The sequence below is a fragment of the Streptopelia decaocto genome (assembly GCF_964273445.1).
Source record: "Streptopelia decaocto genome assembly, chromosome: 14".
Taxonomy (NCBI): Eukaryota; Metazoa; Chordata; class Aves; order Columbiformes; family Columbidae; genus Streptopelia; species Streptopelia decaocto.
The window spans coordinates 6129009-6154790 of NC_138669.1; the positions used below are offsets into that span (position 1 = coordinate 6129009).

The 25782-nt window shown below is 65.8% G+C and overlaps 4 protein-coding genes across 12 annotated transcripts; all 4 read right to left on the minus strand.

Annotated features, from left to right (window-relative positions):
* Positions 1–1836: 1836 nt before the first annotated feature.
* On the minus strand, positions 1837–4794 carry TCF15 (transcription factor 15). Its single transcript, XM_082065430.1, has 2 exons — positions 4181–4794; positions 1837–2278 (listed from the first exon to the last, which is right to left on the minus strand). Exons 1-2 carry the CDS (start codon positions 4655–4657, stop codon positions 2204–2206), a joined length of 552 nt encoding a protein of 183 aa, XP_081921556.1. The 5' UTR covers positions 4658–4794; the 3' UTR covers positions 1837–2203.
* A 5548-nt stretch (positions 4795–10342) lies between these two features.
* Positions 10343–11786, minus strand: SRXN1 (sulfiredoxin 1). 2 transcript variants are annotated; one of them, XM_082065814.1, is made up of 3 exons: positions 11370–11786; positions 11002–11248; positions 10343–10759 (listed from the first exon to the last, which is right to left on the minus strand). In XM_082065814.1, the coding sequence occupies exons 1-2, from the start codon at positions 11634–11636 to the stop codon at positions 11045–11047; spliced, it is 471 nt and encodes a 156-aa protein (XP_081921940.1). In that variant the 5' UTR covers positions 11637–11786; the 3' UTR covers positions 10343–10759; positions 11002–11044. The 2 variants fall into 2 exon arrangements, with proteins under 2 accessions (XP_081921940.1, XP_081921939.1); XM_082065813.1 differs by having other exon boundaries at positions 10343–11248.
* Positions 11787–13238: 1452 nt separating this feature from the next.
* Positions 13239–18526, minus strand: SCRT2 (scratch family transcriptional repressor 2). The gene is made up of 2 exons (XM_082065473.1): positions 18173–18526; positions 13239–15927 (listed from the first exon to the last, which is right to left on the minus strand). The coding sequence occupies exons 1-2, from the start codon at positions 18294–18296 to the stop codon at positions 15221–15223; spliced, it is 831 nt and encodes a 276-aa protein (XP_081921599.1). The 5' UTR covers positions 18297–18526; the 3' UTR covers positions 13239–15220.
* Positions 18527–21866: 3340 nt separating this feature from the next.
* Positions 21867–24934, minus strand: SLC52A3 (solute carrier family 52 member 3). 8 transcript variants are annotated; one of them, XM_082065550.1, is made up of 5 exons: positions 24726–24933; positions 24188–24417; positions 22809–23878; positions 22436–22559; positions 21867–22295 (listed from the first exon to the last, which is right to left on the minus strand). In XM_082065550.1, exons 3-5 carry the CDS (start codon positions 23834–23836, stop codon positions 22083–22085), a joined length of 1365 nt encoding a protein of 454 aa, XP_081921676.1. In that variant the 5' UTR covers positions 23837–23878; positions 24188–24417; positions 24726–24933; the 3' UTR covers positions 21867–22082. The 8 variants fall into 8 exon arrangements, with proteins under 8 accessions (XP_081921676.1, XP_081921680.1, XP_081921678.1 ...); XM_082065554.1 differs by lacking the exon at positions 24188–24417 and having other exon boundaries at positions 22809–23873; positions 24726–24934; XM_082065552.1 differs by lacking the exon at positions 24188–24417.
* Between the last annotated feature and the right edge of the window lie 848 nt (positions 24935–25782).

A 25782-nucleotide genomic window follows, 5' to 3' on the forward strand; every position in this document is an offset into this window, starting at 1 on the left:
CGGGGAGCCCGGAGCACCCACAGTTGATCAGTGGTGGTGGCCACGGGGCTCGTCCCGTGCGAGGCCAAAGGGCACTCAGCTCCCACCATCCTCTGGCACCTCTGAGTCACCGTTTCCCTCTCATGGTGCTGGAACGGGATGGAATGTACTGGGACCCATGGGCTTGGCACTGGCACATGCTGAGACCCATCAGCTTGGCCCTGGGACATGCTGGGACCCACAGTCCCAGTGCTGGGACATGTTGGGATGCATAGTCTTGGTGCTGGGATGTGCTGGGATCCATGGCTCCCGTGCTAGGATATGCTGGGATTCACAGCCCCAGAACTAGGACACGCTGGGATGCACAGTTCCCGCACTGGAGCATACTGGGACCCATAGCCTTTACTTGGGGATTCTAGGACTTCTCATCACTGGCACTGGGATGTACTGGGACACTCATGTTCAGCCCTGTGACATTTTGGGCCCCATGACCCAGCAGCTGAGACACACTAGGACCCGCACACTCAGTACTGGGATGTGCTGAGACCCCCACCCTCCTTGGCACTGGGATGTGCTGGGACATACTGGGACCCCCACCCTGGCGCTGGGACCCACTGTGCCCCCAGCACTGGGACCACCAGCCCTCACTGGCCCCATGTGGGCTCTGGAGCTGCCGCTTCAAGGGCCGTGTCCCCTTTCATGTGCGGGTCTGGCTGTTTGCAGAGCGCAGCTCCCCCCACCGCTGCCCCCCGATAAACCCGGGGGCAGGGATTCTGTGTCCTGGGCTGTTTGGAGAATCTCACGGCTGTTGCTCAGAGTCTGGGACACATTAGCCACGCTGAGAACAAACCTCTCCCACCCACCCCGCTCCCTGCCTGGGACCAGCGCTCGCAGCTGCGCCGCGCTGTCAGCTCCATAAATCAAACCCGGGGGGGGAGCCCAGGGCAGACTCGCTGCAGCTGAGCGGGGGGCCCAAAGGTGCTGCTGGGGTCCCACCTCCCCAGGCCAGGCTGGAGGTGGCCCCCACGGGACCCCCGGGACGTTCCCCTTGCTCCCAGCCAGCCCCACAGCCCCAGCCCCACAGCCCTGGGGGGGCTGCCCCAGGAGCCCCTGGCCGCCCCAGCCACAGCTGCTGCTGCTCTGCGGGACAGGCCGGCCCCTGGGAGCCATGGCCCCGGCACGGCACCTTTCCCAGGCTCGGCGAACCTCTGGTGCAGCCTGACCCCCCGAGCAGGGTCCTGGGGGGGACCTGGCCTGGGAACCCCACTGTCCTCATCTGACCCCAGGCAGGTGCTGCTGCCTGCATCCCAGAGGTGCACGGCCTGGGGCACCGGTGTGGTGGCCGTGGCAGTAGTGGCAGCAGTGGCAGTCACGGCAGTAATGGCAGCGGTGGTGGTTGTGTTGGTGGCGGTCATGGTGGCAGCAGCAGTGCGGTGGTGGTGGCAGTCGTGGTGGTGGCATCATGGTGGTGGTGGCAGTGGTGGTGGCAGTCGAGACAGTCATGACATACCAGGTGGAGGCACAAAAGCAGCGACACCAACCCCAAGCTGTGGCACAGGCACTTTTGGCTGTGGCACAGGGCTGGCAGTGCTGTCCCCATACTGCAGCATCGCGCAGCACAATCTGTATTGGAGTCCCACAGCCAGAGCTGTCAGCAGGGCCTGGGGACATGGGAGCAGTATGTGCCTGGGGGTCTTGCCCCACAGGGATCCCACTGGGGCCCACAAGTGCACCCACGGGGAGAGCTGGGATGATGACACGGGCTCCAGTGGCAGAGCAGTGGTGGGCGCAGGGCTGGGGCCACCCTGGGGCCACCACATGTCCCTTATGCCGGGGCGGCAGGCAGGCACTGGCCCGTCAGAAAAATAAGGTTTATTTTCCAAGCGGCTGCACGTGCACAACCAGCGCCCACGGGGCCGCGACACCGTCCCCCCCAAGCACCTCGACGCCGGCCGCACACGGGCCCCTTCCAGTCCAGCCCCGGGGTGCGGGGACCCCCTCCCCGGCCGTGCCTTGTGCGAGCAGCACCGGCCACGGAGCATCCTCCCGCCCCACTGCCAGCCCCATGGCTGGTGTCAGTGTGGTCCCAGCCCACGGCCCGGGGCTCGGCTGCCACCATCTGGGGCCAGCAGCTCCCTCCCTCCCCACTGCGGTCTCTGGGGCTGGCGTGCGTGGGCTCCACTGGCTCTGCTGCTGTCTCAGGCGGGTGCTGCCGGACCCCGGCTCATCTCCGTGACACTCGCAGCGGGGTCACCCCCCGCACCTTCAGGCAGTTGCCCCCGAGGTCCCTCCGGCTGCCCTGTGGAGAGAGGAGGGGAGAGTTGCAGGCAATGTGGGGGTGTCCTGGCTGGGGTGCGCCACTCCTGCCCACCACCGCCCTGTGCCACCTCTGCAGGGGAATATGCTCCGAAACAGCTGGTGCTGCAGTCCTGGTGCTGCTCAGCACTGGCTGGGATGGACAGACAGACGGGACAGTGCCTGGCAAGTGGCTGGGTAGGCAGCTGGGGGTCGGTGCTCGGGGGGGCTCCCCGAGCTGGGTCCCTGTGGCCCTGTCACCCTGCAGGGACACAGCCCCCCATGGCTGCCCAGCTTCGCTGGGCTCAGACCTGCAGGCAGTGCTGCTGCTGCCCCAGGATGGACCAACAGCCCCAGACAGACTCACAGCCCCATGGACTCACTGAGGATGAGGAGGCTCAGCCCCACTTCTCAGTGTATCAGCACAACTTCATTCCAGTGCTGTCCAGCATAACCCAGCACAGAGCAGCAGGGCCCAGGTCTAGCCCAGAACAGCCCAGTATAACCCAGCACAGCCCAGTTCCAGCTCAACTTATTTTGAGCCCAGCTCAACCTATTTCCACTCTCGCACAGCGCAGTACAGCCCATTTCCAGCCCATCCCAGTACAGCCTCTTTCCAGCCCCAGAGCTGGGAGCACAGAGCCTGGTCCCAGCCCAGCTCCTGCCATTGTCCCCAGGGTCCCAGCCTCTGTGGGGTCCCCTTGGGATTCAGTGCCCTGTCAGCCACCAGCTCCGGCCCTGGGGGAGCAGCCCAGGGACACAGCTCAGCCCCAGCTGGGGGGTCCCAGCGAGGGGCAGGGACTGGGGGTCCCCTGGGGGGCTGGGGTTGCTGCAGAGTCCAGCCACTGAGGGAAGGGATGGGAGCAGGAGCAGGAATTAAAAATGGAGCAGCAGGAACTGAAAGAGCCTGAGGGCAGGAGCCTGTCCTGGGGCCACGCTGCTCAGGGTCACATGTGAGATGACTTGGGGGGCTTGTGGGGACAGTGGTGGGTCCAGCAGCCCCTGCCCATGGCCCTGCCTGGGGGTACCCACAGGGCTGGGCAGCTGCTGCTCCCTCACCCCACACCCTGCATCCTGTACACTGCACCCCGTAACCTGCACCCCCCAACCTGTACCCTGCACCCCATACCCCACACCCTGTGCCCTGCAGCCTGCACCTTGTAGCCCATACCCTACACCCTGCTCCCCACACCGTGTACCCCGCACCCTGCACCCCATAACCCACACCCTGCCCCCTGTGCCCTGCACCCCATACCCTGCACCCTGCACCCCACAACTTGCACCCCATACTCTGTACCCTGTACCCTGCCAGGCCCATCGTGGGGCAGGGGCACCCAGGACCCTGGTGTGGGCAGCGGGAAGGGGGCACCAGGAGAAATGTGCCCCTGAAGACTAAGGGTGCCAGGGATGGGGGTCAGCTGGGCAGGACAGGGGTGCCAGGCCACAGCCCAGCTCAGGCCCCCCACGGGACGGGGAGCCCTGTCCAGCCTCCATGTGGGGTGTCTGCTGTGTCCCCCCATCTCCATCACACAGGGGAGCTGCCTGGGACAGCCCTGCCACAGCTCCCGGGAGGCTGGCAGGATCAGGGCAGGGAAAAGGATGGGGACTGGATCACCCTTCCAGCTCTGAATTACCCCAACCGGGGTGGTCAAGTGCTCCGGCACTGGGGTGACTGTTTAATCCCCCCGAGACCTCCCATCCTGGACAGACGTGGGGGAGCAGCCCGGCCCTCTGACGCCAGTGGGAGCTGTGGGCGTGCGGCTATGAGCAGGATTTGGTCGGGAGCAGCCAAAACCTCTTGCCGGGGCTGGAGCCAGAGCCTGTGGTTCTCCTGGGGATGTGTCAAACCTCCTGCCCCGCTCAGCCCGGGCAGGGGCTGCTGCCCCCATCCCGTAGCCCCACTCACCCCTTTCCGCTGGTTGCTGAGGCAGAAGGTGCAGATGCTGCGGGGCTGCTTGCCGTCCAGGTCGCCCTTGGCGCCGTAGATTGCGCTGAAGCACGGCTGCCCGTCCTCGCAGCCCTCGCCCAGCAGCAGCACATTGGCCAGGTGGGAGATGTAGCTGGAAGCCAGGCGGAGGGTCTCGATCTTGGACAGCTTGCGGTCCACGGGCTCGGTGGGGATGAGGGTCCGCAGGGCGGTGAAGGCCGTGTTGACGCTCTGGGTCCGGTCCCGCTCCCGCGCGTTGGCCGCCTGCCTCTGCTTCACCATCACCATGGGCCCCGGTTTGCGCGGCAGCTTGCGGCGGGTCTCGGCACCCTCACAGCAGCCAAACGACTGGTCCGACGTGTCGCTCTCGCTGCGGTTCTCCTCGTCCTCCGAGAGGATGCTGAGGTCGGGGTACAGCATGCGGGTGGCCACAGGGCGCAGCATGGTGAAGGCCATGGCAGGGTGTCCCCCCGTATCCCCGGCCCTGCTGGGGGGACCCCCCGGGCTGCGGGGAGCCTTCCCCCCGCCGGCACGGCTGCCACGGCCGGCTCCGGACGCCTTCCCGCTCGCCGCTGCTCCGCTCTGGCAGCCGAGCGGGGCTGGGACGAGTGTCTGCGGGGGGGAATCAGGATTTATACGGCCGGGGAGGGGCTGGCGGCGGAGCCCACCCCCAGCCGGCCCCCCGAGCCGCCGGCCAGCGGCCAGCGTCCTCGCCCCAGCCCGTGGGAGCCAGCGCTGGCTCCGGCCATGGCCTGGCCCTGCTCCGGCACGCCGGCACTGGCCGCGGCACCTTGCACCCAGGGCTGGGCTCTGTGTTGTGCCCGTGGTGGTACAGAGCCTGGTGGTGCTGCAGACAGTGCCAGGGCCACCGCACGGCCACCTCCCTGCACTGCTGCCCTTGGCATGTGCAGATCGATGCCACACTCGGTGCCAGCCCCCAGACAGCGTGTCCCCAGGTCCTGCCCGGCTGTCCCCAGCCAGCCCCGGGTCTGGCACAAAGTGAACACGGGGTGTGGAAGCCGGGACGGGCGGGTACTCAGGCGTGGGTGGCATCGGTGCAGTCCCCGGGGGTGTTTACAGGATAGGATGGGATGGGATGCTGGTGCTGGGGAGGGGGACATGCTGCTTCTCCCACCACACTGTGCCCATTGGCACAGGGTCTGTGCCCAGGAGGGTGCCTGGGGTGGGCAGGGAGTGGAGAGGCAGCCCCCAGGGATGCTCTGCATCTCTCGCCCCTCTGTCCCCAGAGCCTGGCACCCTCTTGCCCAGCACGGGAGGGGACAGGGGGACAGGGGGACAGGGGCAGGGGCATGGGCAGTGTTGCAGGCAGCACTGCCAGGCAGCCAGGAGCGTTTCCTCCTGCCTTGGAGGAAGGTGTGCACCGGCAGTGGAAACACGGAGTCTTTTCCTGCGAAGGGAGAGCTGAGCTGGGAACAGGAGGGGCTGCTGTCATCTCTGGGGAGGGCGGGAGGTGCCCCCAGCCCACGGTTGGCTCCTGGTTCTTCCTGGACACCCACTACCACTAGTGGTGGCCACCCCCTGCTCCTCACCAGAGAGGTCTGTGCAGTCCCCTCCGCCTTCACCGCCTTGGCACTGAGCCCAGCACCCCCGAGAGCAGGCGGGGGAGCAGCCAGCCGAGCTGAGCAGCCAGGAGCTGTCCTGAGCCTTCCTGAGCTGTCCTGAGCTGTCCTGAGCCTTCCTCCCTGGCCCACAGCCGCACGGAGCTCGGCAGCTCGGTGATGCTCAGGGCATGGCAGGTCAAGCAGCAAAGGCAAATGGAGGGCAGGACCCGGCTCCCAGCGGATGCTTCTGGGGCTGCTGGGGACATGGCCCTGGGACCTGGTGGTGGCTGTGGTGCTGGCCCATGCCAGCTGCAGCCCCCATCTGCCTGGCAGCCCCACATCCGGAGGGGATGCTGGGGGAAATCTTCAGGTAATGAGGCAAAAATGGCCAGCCCGGGGACTGGTTGGGGCTGGGATGGCAGCCACAGGGCGCAGCGGGCACATTGCAAACCCCAAAGTGAGGTGACCACTGAAGGGTCTCTGGCCCATGGGATAGGGTGGCATAATGTCCCACTATGGCCCATGCCCCATGGCTGCAGTACAGGAGCTTTCAGGGTGGCTCCTGCGCTGCTGGGTCCCCCCGGGGCTCTCCTTGTGCATGCCAGGGCTTGTCTCTGCTGGGACAGTGGCAGGGTGGCCATGCTCTCTGGTGCCAGCACTGGCACCACCACTGGTACCAGTTTGCTGCCCGTCTGTCCCTGCAGGCTGTGAGCAAACGGCCCCTCTCCCCCCTGCGGGGCACAGGCAGCCCCTCGCTGGCAGGACCCCCTGCCCTGTTTTCCTTCACCATTTGGCTGCCTGTGCAGAGCCCGTAAATCACACAGCGGGGTGTAAAGGGTCGTGCCGGGGGCTGGGTGTCCTGCTGGGGCTGGGGGCACGCAGGGCTGTGCTGAGTGTCCCCGCTGCCCCTCATTGTGCACCAGTGTCTGCAAAGGACCACGACCCTCTCCTGGCAATAGGACTAGGGGCTGTTCCTGCCCCTGCAGAGCTGCCCAGGGCAGCGCTGGGGACGGGTCAGCCCCTGGTGCAGCAGGCAGGGAGCAGGCAGGTGCCTGCATGGGGAGGGCAGGCCCTGCTATCACCCCGGCATCCCGCTGGGCTGGGGCTGGGGGGCCCACAGCAGCCCCCGGCCCTGACAGACGGCAAGACGGATGGCAGGGGCTGTGTATTCAGCTGCAGCCGCCCCACACATGGCCACCAGCTGACAGGGATGGGCTGGGGGGGAAACCCCAGGCCCAAGGCCCAGCCGAGCTGCCCTGGGGTGTTTCTAGGGGGCACGGCCATGTGTGGGTGCCAGTGGCCTGGGCTGCTGTGGTGGAGGATGGGGCACTTGGGGACACGGGCAGGGGAGGAGCAGCAGGCATTGGAGGTGGCTCAGTGTGGGGCAGGGGCAGCGCATAGGTGTGCGTGCATGTGCGTGAAGGTGCGTGCACAGATCTGAGTGTGCATTGGTGTGGGTGTACAGCTGCACACGTGGATGTGCACGTGCATCCATGCATGTGTGTGCATGGATATGTGTCTGTGTGCAGTTGCACACATGTATGTGCATGTACACGTGTGCACGGAGCCATGTACACCCCGACTGCCACCATCTCGTGCTGCAGAAAGCTCCTCAGATTGGCACACGTGTGTGTGGCCACAGCCCCAGCAGGTCCTGCACGTGGGAGGATGGACAGACAGAAGGAGCCATCAGTCCTGGCCAGGAGAACAGCAGGAACCACAGGAAGCCACAAGCGCTGCCGGCTCCCTGCCTGTCCTGCTGCCAGCTGCCTGCGGATGCTGCTGCTGCTGGGCCGAGAGGACGCGTGGCAGCAGCCGGGTTTTCCTGTGCTGCTGGACAGGCACACGGGACAGGACGTCTGTCCCCGTGCTCGGACAGCCCCAAATCCCCCAACACTGAGCACCGCAGGTCTGAGTCAGCCGGACGGCACGAGGCGCAGCCGGGGGCCACGGCACCACAAACCTCCCACCGGTTGCTGTGCTGGCCAGCCGATGTGAGCGGCTGCCAGGACAAGGTTGTGTTTGGCATCACGGCTCTCGCAGCTGATCGGGCCAAACAAACCAGCCGTTGCGCCGAGGGCATCCCTGGGGTTGGGGTGCTGAGCACCCCAAGGGCTGGGTCCTTCCTCCGCTGATGGGGAAATGGCCCCTGCCCCCCGCCCCGGGGAGTGTTTATCTGCGAGGTGATACTTAAGTGTAAGAAAATAAACAGGGAGCAGATGGGCCAGGGGGCCAGGGCTACCCCCAGCCCCATGGGGCTGCTCCAGCCCTGCTGGGAAAACACTGCTGCCAGCGAGGCAAATGGATTCCAGACGCAGCAACACCGGCACATGTGTCCACCAGGACGCCGGTCCTGACCCTGCTGGGGTCTGCAAAGCCACACCAGACTGACCCAACCGGTCGCATCCCATCATATCCCATGCCATCATATTCCAACATATCCCATCCCACCAGGGCCGGCAGACCTGGGAGCCCCTGGGAACCCCCTGGGTGGGGAGGAACAGTGAAACAGGCTCAAGGGGACCGGGCATTGTGAAACCTTTTGGGGAGCAGGAACGTTGCCCTGGAAGAAGCTCCTGCCCTGGGAGAGGTCCCTGCCTGACCCCCCCGGGTCAGAGCTGCTGGACGGGGTGCCCCGGGGGCTCCCTGGGGCAGTGTGGGGAGCCCCAGGCCCCTCTGCCCACTGGGCTGTACCTGCGGGCTGGGGCTGCCGGTCTGGAAGGCATTACACGCCTGTCGCGTGGGGAAGTCTGTCCCAGTTCCGGAGCCAGGACCCCCCCACCCAGCCCAGGCTGGGGGGAGCCCACAAAGCGCCTTTGTTCCTGCCCTGGAACGAATGGATTGAAGGCAGTGGGGATCGGCTGTCAGCCGGCGACACCGGAGACCCCGCGGGTCAGGCAGAGGGAAGGGGGACAGGTGAAGGGACGGACAGACGGATGGATGAAGCCGATGCAGAGATCGCTGGCTCTGGCAGGGCCCGCTCCTGTGCCAGCTGGGGGTTGTGGCACTGGTGGCAGCACTGGTTGGGGGCTGGGGACCAGCTCACACCTGCATCGTGCCAGCCCCGGGGATGTGCCGGTCAGCCCTGGCAATGCTCACACAGCCCTTTGGCTGCAGCAGCTGGTCCTGGCTCCCAGCCAGTGCCACTGAGCCCTGGAACCAGCACCATGGGGCATCTGCAGGGCTGGCGTGAGTGTCCTGGCACTGTGTGCAGGGATGGCAGGCTGGCAGAGCAGATCCCGCAGCAGGTTTCCCAGTTGGAAGAAGCCTTTGCAAGGTGCAGGGAGAGGGTGTTGCAGGATCCAGGCAGCCTCAGTTCATCCACACTCGTGGGGTTTCAGCTCTGCCAAGCTGCCTCACACTCAGCTCCCTTTGTAAGGAGCATGAACCTGGGGAGAGGGCGGTGAGCAGAGCCCACAGGAGATGCTCAGCACTGGGGCACAGCCCAGGGCCTGGGCAAAACACAATCCCTGCCATGGGGCAACCATTCGAGGGCACTCTGGTGATGTCCTGCGCTGCCATGGGAGCTGCCACCTCCTCCCTTCCCCCTCCTCGCTCTCTAACAAGAGGAAACGTTTTAGCACGCCACAATTCTGCTGAGAAATTTATGGCCCATCAGAGAGCCATGGGCCAGGGCTGCTCTCTCCGTGAATGCTTGCAGGGCTTCCTCCCGGCGGAGAGTGGCTTTGATGTGGCACATGCAGCTCTGCCATGCCGGACTCTCACTCCAGCCCCTTCCCTCTCCTTCGTGACGCTCTGGCACAGCAGCCCCCAGCCCACCCTGCTCTTCCTCCCCAGTGGCTTCTGCGGAAGCACCACGCTGGCAGGCAGCTCAAAGTGTGCCCAGTCCAGTGGGCAGCACTGCCAGCTGCGCCGTGCATGCTGCCCTGCACAGCTGCTGCCCAGGGGGGCTTTGTCCTCCTCCCCAACCCTCCCCAGCCCATTTCTGCCCTGGGAGGACAGGATCCATCTGGGGAGGAGCGTGGCTGAGCGGGCAGAGCGAGGGCAGAAGTGTCTGGCCACAGTTCCTGTCCCAGTCCTGCTGCTGACTCACAGCGCAGTGGGTGAGTCAGTGGCCTTTCCCCTCCCTGGACCGAGGTTCCGGGCTCAGAGGGATGCTGATATGCCCAGGGGATGCTCAGGGAAGTTTTTCCAGCCTGAACATGGGGTGAAGATGTGGCGTTTGCAGAAATGACAGCATCCCAGTGTAGTGAGACTGCATGTGCTCGCACAGCTGGGCCAGAGCTGACTCTGACTCCAGCTGCACGCCAGCGTGGTCTGGCAGAGCAACTGTCCCCGGCACGGTATCCATCCCCAGCACCGCATTCGTCCCCCAGCATGGTATCCATCCCCCAGCACAACATCCTTACTGAATACAGCATCCAACCCCTCACAGACCCTCCATGCCCCTGCAGAGCATCTGTCCCTTTGCAGAGCACCCACCTCCTGACACAGCCTCTGTCCCTGTCCCCTGTGCCCACAGCCACCACCCTGGCAGTCACCAGGCCTCCACATCGTGCTGTTGTGCCACACACCTGCTCCTGACCCCTGCAGCACCAGGCCCCAGAGCTGTGGGGGTTTGATTGCCTTTATTCCAGATGCAGGAGTGGGTGTCCCCACCACACCATCCCAGAGATGACCCCCACAGAGAAGAGGAATGCAGAATGTGCCCAAGGGTAGGGATAGGAGGTTTCAGGGCAGGCATAGCCCAGGGTCCTCCCGATTTGGGCACAGTGTGACCCCAGAGTCGCTGGAGGAGGTCTGTGGACTGGCCGTGCCAGGTTTGGCTGTGCCTCTCCCGGTTTGGCTGTGTCCCAGTTTGCCAGTATCCCTTCCCAGTTCGGCTGTGCCCTGGACGGGCTGTGACCTGGCCCAGTTCCAGTGTGTCCCGGTTCAGTCTGTCCCGCTTCAGCCGTTTTCTGTTGCGCTGTGTCCCAGTTCAGCCCATCCCGGTTGAGACGTGCTCAGCTTCAGCCGCACCCCGTCCCGATTCATCCTGTGTGGGTTCATCCCGTTCCGGTTCGTCCCGTTCCGGCTGAGCCGTGCCCCGGACTAGCCCGTCCAGTCCCGGTTCATCCCGTTCCGGTCCCCGCGGCGCGGCACAATAGCGCCACCTGCCGGCCCCGCCGCCCCGCACCGCCCCGGGAGCCTCCCGGTGCCAGCGAGACCCCGACCGCGTCCCGACCCGGGGGGCGCGGAGCCCCCGGATCGGGCCCAGCTCAGCCCGCGAACACCCACGGGGCCGGGGCTGCGGGGACCGTGCAGGCTCCGGGCTGCCCGGCTAGCGCAGGTGGGGGGTGGAGGAGCCCAAGTAGGTGCGGAGATCGCTGAGGGTGGACGGGATGATCTTGGCGGGGATGGTTTCCCGGTTGAGCGCCTGGTGGGCGGCGAAGCGGTGGCAGCCCCCGAAGGAATAGAAATAATCCCCGCCCTCGCTGCCCTTGACCCAGAGCACGTCGATGGGGGGGACCCGCTCGGGATCCTCCTGGAAAGACAGAGACCCCCGAGAGCAACGCACCCCCTGATCTACCTGTGCCAGGGCTGCGGTGCTGGCAGCTGTGCCAGTGGTGCACCCGGGGGCAGGGGTGGGTGAAGGGGGCGCTCACCTGCAGGGTCTGCATCAGGCTCTGCACCTTGTCCGGCTCCAGCTCTGCTGGGATGGGCCGAATGAGAACACGCATGGGTACGTTGTGCACGGCCGAGATGTGCTGCGTGTGGATGCTCCGTTCCTCGGTCTCAGCCATGGCTGCTGTGGTGAACCAGCCTCGTCCTTCCTCCTGCCGGCCCGACTGAGCCTGCCGCTCCACCCTGAGCAGCACAGCACCCAGCCGTGCTGCTCTGCTTCCTCCCAGCCCAGCCATCACCATCGTCATCGCCACCGCCCCGCTGTTTTGCAGAGTCACAGTGAAGGGGCAGGACAGGCTGCCGGGAGCGGTGCCAGTGCTGACTGGCCTGCTGCCGGCTCCTCTCTGCCCTGGTGCTGGTATGGTCGGGGCTACTCTTGGCTCCCTGTCTGAGCAGGACGCCCCTTGGCACCCAGTGGGTGCTGGGGGTCCCTGTCCTGCCCCCCTACCCTGGGGCTGCCTGAGGGTCTCTGCTCCCACCTGGCTGTGCTGGGGCACTAAGGATCTGCCTGCAGCTCCTCACCTGGGAGCTGGGGTGTGCCAGGACTGTGTCCCACCCCAGAGCCCCCTCCTCACTGCACTGACGCCTGCAGGGTCCTCGGCGAGGAAGAGGCACCATGAAACAACTCCAGAGGTGAGCAGCGAAGCACGGATGCTCTGCAGCTGGGCAGACACTGCGGTGCTCTGGCCCCAAGTCTTTCTAGGTCATTTCACTAGACCAGTGTCCCAAATGTTGGAGAAGCTCTCAGCAAGAAGTGGGTCTCTTGCCCCACCAGCGGACGGAACTGGGGCGAGCTGGATCCATAGCAGGGCCGTGGTGCCGGTGGACGGCTGCTCCTGGTCCCCCCACCCTGACTCCCAGGGGACACAGAGGGTCCCCAGCCCTGGTGCTGACTCAGAAACATGCTGGTGTGACAGGGTGTGCTGGGTGACTCACTGCCACGTGTGAAGGCTGGGTATGGTGACACTCGGGGACGGGCATGCAAGGCTCCAGGATGAGCTTTTTGTGGGATGAATCCAGTGATGACTCTGCAGGTGAATTATTGTGCTCTTGCCTGTGGGGCAGCACCAATGTCACTTGGAGCACAGGGCTCAGTGAGGGCTTTGCTGATGAGCTGTAGGCTGAAAATAATTTGCCCCATTTGGCACCCATCTGTGGGGAAGGAAGGTGGGGGAGGGAGGGGCAGGAGCGAGGCTCTGCCGGGATGTTCCCACTGCCCCGACCTCTGCCTGTGTGGGCAGGAGTGGTTGCAAATGTGATGGTAGATGAAATGAAATCAGCTCACCAAACCCTTCCCATCCTGCATGGCCAAGCCCCGGGGGTGAGGCTGGGGGTGTGTGAGCATTGCTGGGCAGCCCCTGGGCTCTGTGTTCCACTGCTGGGATCTCACACTGCGCTTTACTTCCAGGTCAACACTCTGCCACTGCTCACAGCCTCTCCTGGCACTTTTGCAATCTGGGTGTCATTACAAACCCGCAGCAGGGGGTTGTCTGGCCGCTGCCCGCTGGCTGCCAGGGCTGGCGAGGCAAAGCAGGCAGTGCTGGATGCTCCAGCTGCATTAGCCTCCCCCTTCCCAGCTGTCTGCTGGGGCATCTCCAGCCCTTGGTTTGAGGCAGATGATTTTTCCATGATGCTCTTGCCCCAGGGCTGCCCATGGCACCACGGGACAGGCAGGCTGGTGACTGGCTTCCCCTGTCCAGTGCTCACATCACCACCCACCACCGCCGGTACAAACCTCTCGAGACACGTGGTTAGTGGCAGAAATCCCTTTTATATCCCTGAATTGCATTACAAGTAATACTGCGGGTGGCCAGTTCTCAGTAGACTTGTCTTACTGGGGGCTGTCAAGTACAAAACCTGGCAGAAAAAAATCTATCATGCATGTAAAATTATTGCTGTCATATCTGCTATTTACAGTATAGGCAGGGGCAGAGGCGTGGTGCCCTCTGCCTGCCCAGCCAAGGGACGTGGTGCTGCCGCAGAAAGGTCCTGGCATCATGGGGAAAGTCAGGCTGCATCCGTGCTGGTGGGTGCCTGTGTGGCCGGGGCGATGCTCTTCCCCTGCGTGGGATGCGGGTGCATGGCCACCATGCTGTGGCAGCGAGGACCATGCCAGGGGTGTCCCTGGGAGGTGCTGAGCCTGCAAAATGTGACCGTGACAACACGGGCACCGAGGCAGTGGGAGGAAGACGGCACAGGGAGGAAGACGGCGCAGGAAGACTGTGTGGGGTACACGAGTGCACCCCGCGGGGTGCCGGGCTGAACCCCAAAGGTGTTGGGGACCGGCATGGGGTGATGGGGCCATGGCAGCTCGTGGCTGAGGTAGGAAGCAGAGGCGCGGATCGGGCCCCGCTCCTGGACGCTGCACGTGTGGTGCTTGCTCCGGGGCCGGTGCGGGGGTGCTGCACCGGGAGGTTGCATAGAATGGCTGGTTAGTCCCCACCAGGCTAGTGTGGGGCAGGGAGCAGAGCAGGAGCCTGTGGCAGCGAGGAAGACGAAGAAGAAGGGCTTTGCCTTTGGGGGAGGCTTGCAGGGCGCGGAGCCGGGCTGCTGGGCCAGCTCGTGCCCTCCCGCCTCTGTACCCACTACACAGACTGCTTGTGGGGTCCTGTCCCCGTCCGTGTCACTGTGGCTGTGTCCTGGGCACGGCGGCTCTGCTGCAGCTCGGCCACCTCCTGCAAGCCAGTGCTGGCACGGCCCTGCCAGTCTTGGCAAATAAATAGTGAAAAGCATAAGTTATAAATAATATAAATAAGAACGTTTAAATAGACTCACCTGAACTTTACGGCTACACTGACCCCTCCTCCTGAGTGCAGGTGGGGGTGATGGCGGGGGGGCTAGGAGCTCGCTGGGGAGGGGTCCGGGCAGAGCCTGGGGGTGCACGGGGGGTAGTTGGGGGTTTGGTGCTGCCCCAGGGCTGGGTCTCCAGCCCAGCCATCAGCCTGGCCCTTTGCATGGTGGGGGCAGCCGCACCTGCCTGGGGGGCTGTTCCCCTGCCCATCACCGTGGCGGGGGCCTGTTGTGCCTGGCAAAGCTGGGAGCCAGGAGCCAGTGGGGTATATGTCCATGGGTCTGTGCTGGGAGCCCCTCACTCTTTCCCTGACGCCAGGGCTGTGGAGCTGCAGTGCCGTGGGGCCATGTCCCATGGGACTGTGCCAGGCAGGGGGACATCGAGGTGCCCCAGGGCTTGGGGGGTAGGCTGCAGGGACCCCAGCCTCCACGGGCGACTGACAGCCCTGTCCTCCTGTCAGCCGTACCATCCGTCGGTCCCGCTCAGCTGCTGGTAGCACCAGCCCATGGTCCCATCAGTGTTAGGGTCAAGGTGAGGTTTTGCTCCTGGGTGGAGCAGAAAAGTGTCTTTTCTACCCTGGGGTCCCCTGGGAGGAGAAGCAGCAGCTCTAAATAAATAATTGTAATAAATTAAATAAATAGAGGTGAAAGTCACAAGCTGGGGGAGGAAAGTCTCTCCTAGGTCTGGAAGAGGTTCCCGGGTAATTCCCCCACAGAGAGACCTGCCTGGCTGCGGGGGGCTCGGGGACCCGTGGGCTGCGCTGGGTCTGTCCCTTCCCGGGGAGCGCTGGGCACCCTCCTCCCAGCTGGGGAGTGAGTCTGCAGGGCTGTGTCCTCCAGCCACTGTGCAGCCACAGACCGGCCGCTGCAGCTGCAGGAGAGCTGGAGGGAGGACCAGGATGGGGATAGGGATGGTGATGGGGATGGGGACAAGGATGGCAATGGGAACGGGGATGGCAATGGGGACAGGGATGGCAATGGGAACGGGGATGGCAATGGGGGTGGGGCATGAGGATGGGGATGCGCCACAGGGGCTGGGGGGCTAGTTCCCTATTGCACAGCTGTGTTCGGAGCCCTTAAAGCAGGCGGACTCGTAGTGCTTGTTGAGGTACGACTTGAGGGCGAAGGTCTTCTCGCACTGCTTGCACTTGTAGTGCTTGAAGGCGGAGTGGGTCTGCATGTGGGCGCGCAGGTTGGAGCGGTCGGCGAAGGCTTTGCCACAGTGGGAGCAGCCGAAGGGCTTCTCCCCCGTGTGCGAGCGCATGTGGCCCTGTAGCAGCCAGGGCCGGCTGAAGGCTTTGCCGCACACGTCGCACTTGTGCTTGAGGTTGTGGGTGAGGACATGCATGGCCAGGGCGGGCATGGAGACGTAAGCCTTGCCGCAGGTGGGGCATTTTCTCGCCATCTTGCTGTCCAGGCTGCGGTGGGTTTGCTTGTGCCGGCTGAGGTTGGAGGAGGTGGCGTAGGTCTTGCCGCACTCGGGGCAGGAGTGTCGGTGGCTGCCACGGCGCTGGCTCTCACTGCGCCGGCGTGACCGCCCATCGGTGATGAAGAAGGCGTCCATGGAGTAGCTGTCTGTCACCGCTGCCTCCCCATTGAAGTAGCGGGCGGAAAAGCTGGACTGGGGGCTCTCGGGGTCGCTGTACTCCTCATGGCCGGGGGTGTAGGCTGGGTCCGGTGGCGGTGGCGGCAGACCCTGCTTCTTGTCAGTGTCATAGCTGGCAGGTGCCAGGCAGTGCTGGAGGTACCCTGTGGAGACAAGACTGTGAGGTCACCATCCCTCTGGGCCAGGTCCACTGGGGACAAGGGAAAGCCACGAGCCAAAAATGCTCACTGGGGGTGCAGAACCGGAGCTGTTCCCCCCTGCACCAGTCCCTGTCCCTGCACAACCCCCCAAGCACTGAAGCCCTGTCTGCACAGGGCCGAGTCTGGCCTGGCTCCTGTTCCTGTCTGCCAGCAGGATGCGTCCCGTCCTGCGGGGCTGCCCCAGGTGGGAGCTGGGGACAGGGCTACGGGACGTCCATCTGCGCTTGCCCAGGGGCCGCCCCGCTGCCCGGGCTGCAGGCAACCCCCAGGGGCCATTAGCCGCCAGACAGCTGTCGGTGCCGGGAGCCCCATTGTTCAGCGGGGCAGGTGCGGGTAATGAGCTCTGCTCCATCCACCTTGGCTCCAGGAACCCGGGGCAGCCAGGACAAGGGGGAAGAGGTTGCCCCGGGTTTCCCTTCCCCAGCAAAGGGGCTGGGAAAGGCCCCTCAGCTGCCCCTGTCCCTGGGGATGGGGCAGCACCCAGAGGCTGGTGGCAAAGGGGCCCTGGGCACCCATAGAGGAGAGAAACCCACAGCCCCCCAGGCACAGAGTGGAACTCAGGTGCAACGCCAGTAGTGTGACATTGGCACAGATCTGCTCATGGCCTGGCTCTGGGTAATGGACTCCTGACCCATGGCAGAGTGGGTACTACATGGGCATCCCTGTCCCTCCATGCTGGCACATGGAGGTCACTGCGGGAGGAGCAGCGCAGCCTTCTTCCTGCTGGGCCAGCAACCTTGTAGGACAGGCTGCCACCCTGGCTCCCCCAAACTGGTCCTGGTGGTCTCCTGCCTTGCACACGCTGGACATTGTCAGCTGCTTCAGAGGACACAGCCCTGCTGTTGGTGACAGTGGGGGCTGTCGGGGGCCCAGGGTCGGCGCATGGCCAGGCTCACCCATGCATGGCAGCAGAGCAGCGTGGACACCCCCCAGCTGCAGCTGAGCATCCCCTAAATCCAGGCCCCTCCTGCCCATGGGACACCGCTTGATCCCCCTGCCCGGCTGCTGCTATTTGTCCCATGGGAGGTTGGGGGTGCCTGTGGTGGGGAGGGGGCTGCGTGCTGGGGACAGAGCTCGGCCCCCCTGTCCCCCCGCGCCGTGCTGACAGCGCGGTCGTGCGGGCTGTGCAGAAAAGCGCTCTGCTCAGCAATTTCTCACCCTGCCTCCGAGCATGCAGCAAGGTTATTTCCAGGAGAGCAGCGTCGGCAGCTTCTGCCCAGCTGCAGCACATCCCTCCCCCACCGGCTCTTGGCTCCCGATGCGGGGGGGGGGGGGGAGCAGAAGACCCCGCCCCGTGCCTCGCACCCCTGTCCCCGGCTGGGAAACCCCTCCAAAGGCTGGGGAGCAGCGCGCAGTAGGAAAGTGGGGACAAGCACCGCAGTGGTCAGGGAATCTCGGCTTGTGCGTGGCTGGATCAGGCCCATCCCCGCACCCAGCTCAGCCTCTCGGTGCCCGAGCAGTCGGGACCCGACACCTCCCGGCCCGGGACAGACGCCCCCCGGGCCGCTCTTCCAGGGCAGGTCCCTGCGCCGCCCCGTCGGGGGTCTCTGCCGAGCCCGGGTGACTCCCACAGTCCGCCCGGGTGTCCCCTGGCAGGAGGGGGCTCCAGGGACCCCGGCCACCCCCCAGCCCAGCCCTTCGCTCCTCTCCCAGCGTTGCGGGGAGGGGGCTGCCCCCCACTTCTCCGCGCCTGCTCTCCGCGCCCCGGGGAGGTGACGGTCCCAACCGCGCTGCCGGGGGGGCTCGGGGCACCGCTGCGAACAATGAAACCCGCAGGCACGGTGAGGCTCCCGCTCCCCCCGCCGGCCCCCCCGCCTGCCCCCGCAGCCCGGCGGCTTCGTACCCCCCAAAAACTTGTCGTGGGCAGGAGCCGGCCTCGCTGCACCCCGGCGGGAACGAGGGGGCCGGCGGGGGCGGCGGGGGCTGCCCACGAGAGCTGCCGCTGTCACGCAGGGGATGTTTCCCCAAGGACCAACTTCGCAGGGGCCGGTGGCCCCGAAACGAGGGACAAGGCGAGGAGGGACGAACCCCCCCGGCCCGCTGCACCCCCGCACGACGCCCGGCCGCGGGACACAACGCCCGGGACCCCCGCCCCGTCCTGGTCCCCGTCCCCCGCCCCCTGCCCGGCTGGGCGCACACACAATAGCGGTGGGGGGGTCCCACCCGGAGTCCCCGGCCCCGCACTCACCATCGCCGGCGGCGGGGCCGGGCAGCGCGTAGGGGGGCTCCAGGGGGGCGTAGGGGGGCGCGGGGGCCCCGGCGGCCGGGAACGCCTCCGCCTTCAGCTTCTTCACCAGGAAGGAGCGGGGCATGGCGGGGCCGGGCCGGCGCCCTCAGCACTGGACAGCTCCGGTACCGGCACCGCCACCGGCCCCGGCCCCCGCCCCGCCCCGCCCGGCCCCGGCTGCGCCCGGCGCTCCGGCCCCGGCTGTGCGGGCGGCGAGGAGCGGGGAGCCGAGTGCGAGGGGCGGGGAGGCGGGCAGGCAGGCAGGGCGGCGGGGAGGAGGAGGAGGAGAAGGTGGAGGAGGAGGGGAGGAGGAGGAGGAGGGGGAGGAAGGCAGGCGGCCGGGGGAGGAGGGGGCCTCTCCGCCCGGCTGCGCCCGGAGCCCCCCCGGAGCCCCCCGAGTCACCGGCTGTGCGGGGCGCCCCGGGCATCACGGCAGTGTGGGCTCCCCTGTCGTCCCCCCCCGGCTACCCTCCCGGTTACACCCCCCCGGCCACGGACAATGGGGACACGCGGGGACCGGGGGGTGGGACACACCGCTGCCTCCCACCGCCTTTGTCTCCTGCCGCCAGCCCCCAGGGCCTGCGAAGAACAGGGCTGCGGGGCGGGAGTCCCCATCCCTGTCCTCTCTTCCTTGTCTCCATCCCCGTCTCTCTTCCTGTCCCCATCTCTGTCCCTTGTCTCCATCCCTGTCCCTTGTCCCTTGTCTCCATCCCTGTCCCTTGTCCCTGTCTGTTTCTTGCCCCTTTCTCCTGTCTCTGTCCTTGCTCCCCATTCCTATCCCTCTTCCCTGTCCTAATCTGTCTCTTGTCCCTTTCCACTGACTCCTTTGCCTTGTCCCTTCCCCTGTACCTTTTTCTCTGTCCCCATCCCTGTTCCTTCTTCCCTGCCCTCATTCCTGTCCAACCTCTGCCCTGTCCCCATCCCTGCCCACTGTACCTACCCCTCTCCCCATTCCTCTGCCCTGTCCCTTTTCCCACCTTCTCCCCTTTTCCCATGTCCCTGTCCCCATTCCTGTTCCCGGGTTAGCGCCTTGACCTTCGCAGCCCACAACAATAGCCGGGCTCGTGGCGGTGCATTGTTCCCTGCTGGAGCCCCCGCTCCCCCGCCTCCCCTCACCGGCGTTCCGCTGCCGCCCTTCCCGGAGCAGGATGAGGCCCTGGTCCTGCGGACTGTCTCTCCCTGGGGCTGTGGTGGCTAGGGGCTGGTGGGTGACACCAAGGACCTGGCTGGCACCAGGCCCTGCTCTCCCCAAGCCCTGCACCGTGGCGAGAGTTGCAGCACTTAACTGAGGCCAGTCCCTCATCTGTCACCGCAGGCAGAGATGCTGGCACAGCCAGCACAGAGCAGCCACGGTGCACCCTGTGCCCTAATAATGGGCACCCCCAGCCTTGGGAGGCACCAGCGCCTTCAGTTGGGCATGTGGCATCGGGCCTGGGGGACAAAAGCAGCACCCCTCTGGCTGGCACCCTGGGCCTGGCTGCTTACAGCTGTGTCTGCTCCTCCAGCCACGCTTGGAGCCAGGGCTGGGGCCATCCCTGCGTTGCTTTGGTCCGGTCACTGCTTCATGTGGTAGCTCGCAGCCCAGGGCATCCCACAGCACACAGCATCGCACAGCCATGGGTACCCCACATCCCACAGGATCCCACCTCCCACAGCATCCTAGACCCCAGGGCAACCCCCAGCATCCCCCAGCCCGGGGCAGCCCTCAGCCCACCCCACCAGACCCACTCCCAGGGCTGGGGGTCCCGGGGCTGCTCCCCACGTGGGCTGGGGTCTTGCCTCCCCCACTCCCGCAGCGCTTGGCCGGGGCTCACAGGCAGCGACACGAGTTCCATCTGGCCCTGCAGCACTGCCCTGACGTCAGGGCTGTGCCAAGTTCAAGGTCACCTCTCCCGGAGGGCCGCAGCCCCAGAGGGACGTTGCCTGCCAGGCTGCTCCCAGTGTCCTCCCCCTGCACACCAGGCTCCTGGCCTCTGCTCCCTGATTTATTTATCTGCGCGTGTGCCGTTTCTCTCCTTGAAGGCACGTTTGCAGAATGGGCGATTACTTACGCCCTAGTTGGGCCAGGCCTGCCTGCCTGCCTGCCCGCTGCCCTGGGATTTTGTCTCTCTCCAGGCTGTGGTGTAATAAGGGAGGTAATTAAGTGTAAAAGACAGGAGGAGGGAGGGCTGGGAGAGGGGGAATAGGAACCCGGCTCCTTTCAGAGGCAGGGGACTGAGATAATGTATGTTAATAACCTGCAATCAGTCCTGCCGAGCTGTGCTAATATTGCTGACTGCAGCGGCTGGGCCCCCCCAAATCTGCCCCCGCTGGGGTGGGGAGGGAGGGGAGCGCCAGAAGAAAGGCTCAGCCTTTCTCCTCCGCTGCGGCCCAGGGAGAGCTGTATTCGTGCCTTCCTGAGCAGCTGTATGGAAATAATTCCCATTGGAGGCAATTGTTTTCCCAGCAAGAGGGAGGAGGCGGCGGGTGTCCGGTGGGTGAGGGTCCCTGGGGGCTCCCAAGGGCAGGAGCATCCTCTCGGGGTGCAGGGGGGACAGGGTCCCCACTTCAGCTCCTGGTCTCATCACAAGGACTGTTGGATGCACCCCACTCCCAGGATGAGACAAGCTGCCCCCTGGTGCCCCCACACCTCCCACGACTCCTCAGCCCCCCGCTCCTGCCCCTCATCCCCCCACAGGGCCAGATCCTGCCATGGGGTCAGCCAGGAGCTGCCGGGGGGATGCCTGGTGGTGCTGGGGTCAGAGCCCTGCCCTGGCTCCTGCCCTCTCTACTGCCTTGGCCACTGGCTCAGGGGGCTGCTGGCCATTAGCTATTCCAGCCACGTCCTCCTTCCCCGAGGCGGCCGGGCCACAGCCGGAGCCCCAAAGTGGCTCCAATCCCTGGCTTTGAGGCACGGCAGGCGCGGGTCTGGCACTGCCGCCGCTCGGGGAGCAGATTGCCAGACAAAGGGCCGGGGACAAAGGCCCGGCTGCCTCGTGCCCCGGGGAAGGGGCGCAGGCGCGTGTGGGGTGTGGACACCGGCCCGGTCTGAGGGCTGCTGCTGCCCTCCAGCCCCCTGTGCCCACGGTACCCTGGAGCCCACCTGACGCAGTTTGGTATCAGGTGGTCCTGTGCCATCTCCCAAAGCAGCACTGTGCCCGGTCCCTCGCCATCTCTGCCCCTGCAGCGCTGTCTGTCTTGGGGTGCAGCGGGGCTGGGATGGGGTGCAGTGAGGCACAGGGCTACAGGGAGGGAGCAGCAGGCATGGACGGGGCCACAGCAGAGGATGGCAAACACTGGGCAGATCCCCCCAGACCTACCTTGCTCAGTTTCTCCAGCTGCTATTGAGGCCCTTATGAAAGCCCTATCCCCACGCCCAGGACAGGCTCTGGCACAGCCCTGCCCCAGCTGCCTTTGTCCCCACACCCCACAGCTGCTGCAAACCCACCATCCCAGGGGCAGCTGCTGCCTCCGCCATGGCAAGGGGCCGGGAACGTCGCCGGTGCTGCCAGGCATAGCAGGGGCTGTGCCCACCCACAGGGTCCCAAATGGCACCAGCCCCCCCAGGGGACAGGACGGGATGTGGCCGAAATGGAGCAATGGCCAGGTGAGGGGCACTGGCACAAGCAGCCCCTCTCAACCAGCGTGGGGGTGCAGGCAGCAGGGAGGCGAGGGCTGAGCAAACACCTTCTATTTGAACACAACGGGGACACCCTGTGCCCGGGCTGGGGACAAAGCCATGGGGCTGCTACCCCCCGGGGACCCGGCACAACCCAGCGGGGAGACACGCCCGCAGCCGCCCCGCTCCCAGCACTGCTGCCCGGCCACCCGGCACCCGCTGGCTTGGTGGTGTGTGGTAGCAAGAGGGGCTGTCCAAGGGTGCCCGTCCCGCTCACGCCGGGCACTGCAGGCTGCAGTAGTCAGCGGATATGAAGAAGTCGTAGACGTTGACGAGGGGGAACATGACCAGGGCTCCCAGGAGGGAGCCCAGCTGCTCCGCTGCCCCGTACCACACCAGCGCGCTGTGGCTGCGGCTCCGCAGGATGACCCCGGCCATCACCTTCACGTAGGAGAGCGTCCCGGTGAAGAGCACCCAGGACAGGACCTGGCAGTACAGGGTGGAAAGAGCAGTCAGCAGGGCCAGGGGGGTTCCCCTTATGTGGATGGGGGACATTAGGGCAAGGCTGGAACAGGGTGTCAGCCCAGAGACTTCCCTGGCCAAGAGAGAGGGACCCTGTGACTTACGATGGTGACATCGCCCCACTGGGACTGCTGGAGGATCGGGCAGGGACTCATCACCGCGACGGCCATGTTGTAGGCGCCAAAGCCTGTCCCTGCCATTGTGAGGGCGCCCAGCAGAGCCAGGGACCTGCAAGAGACATGGAGGTGACACTGAGGAGCACTGCCAGCCTGTCCCTGGTGAGGGCACAGACCGATTGGCTCCATGCTGGCTCCATCCTCCTTTCCTGGGGTGACTCTGCTGCCCAGGCACTGACATCCCACAGACACTCTCCCACCCAGTGTCTTATCCCCCCACCCCATTGCAAAGCAGGGGCTGTTCCTGGGACAGGAGCCCCAGGAGTGCACCCACTATATCCCCCAGCACCCTGCTACCCACCTGCCAGGCAGGACCATGGACACCATGCAGGCGAGGGGGTTGGCCATGGAGCTGAGTGTGGTCGCGAGGTGGTAGGCGGTGTTGCCGTAGGGCAGGCAGGAGTAGGACTGCACAGATGGCAGGACCCCGTTCGTCAGAGCGCTCACCCAAGCGATGAGGAGGTAGATGAAGGTGAGCTTGGCCAGGGAGTAGGAGACTTTCTCCGGCAGGATGTCCCCAGGCCCCTTGGCATTCTTCGGGCACGGACAGCCTGTGCTTTGGTGCAAGCCAGCTCCCTCATCAGAGATCTGCTCAAATGAGCTCAGAATGATGTTGCTGGGAAATAGGTGCTGCTGGGAGAGCTCCCACACCTTGGGCTGCCTGGCAAGGAAAAAGAAGGCCAGCAAGCAGGCAAGCATCATTACAGTCATGAGAAGGAAGAAGACAAGGGTGGAGAAGTTGGCTGGGAGGTAGTCAGTCACCATCTGAGAGATGGTGGTCTCCACGGTCTCATTGCCAATGGTGACGTTGACTTCGCGGGTGATGTTGGTGCAGATGGAGATTCCAGCACCCTGGCCCAGGGCGATGAGAGCGGGGATCAGCCCGCTGAACCCTTCACCTATGAAGAAGGTGGTGAGGTACTGAGGTTGCAGCTGCATCATGAAGGGCAGGAAGGTGACAGAGGAGGTGCAGTCCACCAGGGCCAGGAAGAAGGTGAGGATCAGGAATGCAGTGCTGTGGGTTTTCCCAGCGATGGCAGATGTGTAGTTCCAGAGGAAGGCCAGGAGCAAGCTGGCCACAACACCCACAGACACAACCACGTAGATAACAATCACCTCCTTCAGCAAGCCGGGCCGAAAACGGTACATGAGAGTGACAAAGAGTGGCCCCACATTGGCCATCTGGATGATGATGGTGATGTAGGAGGGCAGGTCCCACTGCTCCGGCAGTACCCTCACCAGCAGTGGCAGCTCAACCCACAGCCCGTTGATGGCCACCCAGGAGCCCATGCCGAAGGCGCAGGCCAGGAGGTGGGTGAGCAGCGCCATGGCTCAGGGCTGGCTGCTCAGCCTGGGGGTGATGCTGCTGCGCTGCGGAGAGAGGCTTTGGTCAGTTGGTGTGGTGAGACCTGACTCCCCTGAATCCCCAACCCGGCCTCCTGCTGCCTGTGTTCCCACTCAGGCAGGCAGGCAGGCAGAGCAGATACCATGGGGGTCTGGGACTCACACTGCCCTCTGCCCCCACCAGCCCTGGGAACCCCCCTCCTCCCCGCAGGCTGTGCCACTGCACCCTCCTCTACCGGGTGAGGAACCTGCTCGGTTCTGCCTGGGCCCCATTCTGGGGAGCTCGGCAGCGCCCGGTGCAGAGCCGGGAGGGGACCCGGTGGGCACGGAACCTACCACAGCTCGGCGCGGGACAGCACGGCCTGGCACGGCGTGGCACGGCCTGGCAGACGGTGAAGGTGGCTCTCACCTGGGCAGCCAGAGGCCTGGGCAGCCGCTGAGCTGGGCAGGAAGAAGCCTCGTACCTCCCCCGCGGCGCAGGGCAGGGCGGCGCGGGCCCGTCTCCTCCCCGCCGGGTCCCCTGCGGCTCCGGTGGCCGCGGGGAGAAGGGGCCCCCAAGGCCCTACCTGCAAACCGGCCTGGGCTCATTCCGCCGTGCTGAGTCAGCCGGGATCCCGCCACAGCCCCTGCCCGCCCCGGGCACCCGCTCCCGCCGAGAGAGCTCCCCAGCGCACCTCCCCGTGTCCCCATGTCCCAGCAGAGCCGGCTACAGCCCCGCGCGGCAGCGCTGAGCCCGCCGGGGGACACCCTGAGCCGGGAGCGTGCGACAAGCTGCCCACGGCTCCGGCGCGGCGGGGGGGTGACGGGGACACCGAGCAGGAACCAGCACGGAACGGGGCTCCCGGTGTGCCCGGTCCCTCCCGGGCGAACTCACAGCGTTGGGCCCGGCAGCGGCACGCGGGCGGGCGCGATCCGGCTGCCGGGCAGTGACGTGTGGCCGCGCGTCACCGCTCCGGATGCAGACGGAGGCGGCCCCGCCGCGCTCGGTCCCTCGTGCCGCTCCGGCCCGGCAGCGTCCCGGGGTCAGGGGACAGTCGGGGACACCCCGCGCCCCGCCACGTGCTCGGCAGCGGGGTTTGGGGCACCTGTGCGGGGTGGGCGGGTCCCGGCGGGTCCCGGGCGGGGACGGGCGCTGCGCGGTTGGTTGGCTGCCGGCACGGGGCGCGATGGGATAAGAGCGGTAAGAACGCGCAGGGAAAAGCACTGGAGTCCCTGGGGGCACGGAGGGGGGGAATGTCGCACTCCCGAGGGCACCCGTGTGGCCAGAGGGATCAGCTCCGGTCCCAGTTGTCCACCCACCCTCATGGGGCAGGGGCTGGTGTCAGCCTGGGCACGGGGACACGGCGGGAGGGGGCTCAGGACCCCCTCACTCCTGCCTTCCTTCATTCCCGGTGGGTCCCCAGTCTTCACCGGCACAGCCCCATCCCCAGGTGAGTGCGGTGCCAGCCACGGGGTTCCCCTCTTCTTCCCCCCCCAGCCCGACCTTGGGCACCAGCTGGGCCTTTTCAGCTCCCAACTTCTTCCTGGTGGCCAAAGTCCAGCTGTGCCACCTCCAGCTCCTGACCACCTCCTGCCTTCTCCCTGCCTGCCTGGGGACAGCCCTATGCCTGTCCTGCTGCGGGGCCCACCGCTGCCCTCCATCCTCACATACCACCAGTGCCAGGGGCAGCCCTGTGCCCGTGGCGTGCCCAGCTGCGGTGTGGGGTGGTCTCCACAGTGTCACCACTGCCCCAGTGCGTCCCAGCTTGGCCAGGTGCCAATGATTATTCTTGGTGGTGTCCTGGACTTTGCGCTTGTCCCCAGCTGAACTGTGTGCCACCAATATCAGGCTGCTTCTTGCAGGTGCAAATGTCACCCGGTGACAGCCTGTGTCTGCACTGGGGACCTCTGCAGGGTCATGGGTGGGGATGGGGCTCTCAGGGGACCCCTGA

Bases quoted from the DNA above. Each gene is read 5' to 3' on its own strand.
- TCF15 (XM_082065430.1), bottom strand. From the start codon at position 4,657: ATGGCCTTCACCATGCTGCGCCCTGTGGCCACCCGCATGCTGTACCCC. The intron at 2,279-4,180 runs GTGAGTGGGGCT...CTCTCTCCACAG, and splicing joins TCAGCAACCAGCGGAAAGGG to GGCAGCCGGAGGGACCTCGG.
- SLC52A3 (XM_082065554.1), bottom strand. From the start codon at position 23,836: ATGGCGCTGCTCACCCACCTCCTGGCCTGCGCCTTCGGCATGGGCTCC. The intron at 22,560-22,808 runs GTGGGTAGCAGG...TGTCTCTTGCAG, and splicing joins TCCATGGTCCTGCCTGGCAG to GTCCCTGGCTCTGCTGGGCG. The intron at 22,296-22,435 runs GTAAGTCACAGG...CTGTACTGCCAG, and splicing joins AGTGGGGCGATGTCACCATC to GTCCTGTCCTGGGTGCTCTT.
- SRXN1 (XM_082065814.1), bottom strand. From the start codon at position 11,636: ATGACGATGGTGATGGCTGGGCTGGGAGGAAGCAGAGCAGCACGGCTG. The intron at 11,249-11,369 runs GTGAGCGCCCCC...CTGTCTTTCCAG, and splicing joins GCCTGATGCAGACCCTGCAG to GAGGATCCCGAGCGGGTCCC.
- SCRT2 (XM_082065473.1), bottom strand. From the start codon at position 18,296: ATGCCCCGCTCCTTCCTGGTGAAGAAGCTGAAGGCGGAGGCGTTCCCG. The intron at 15,928-18,172 runs GTGAGTGCGGGG...TTGTCTCCACAG, and splicing joins CGGCCCCGCCGCCGGCGATG to GGTACCTCCAGCACTGCCTG.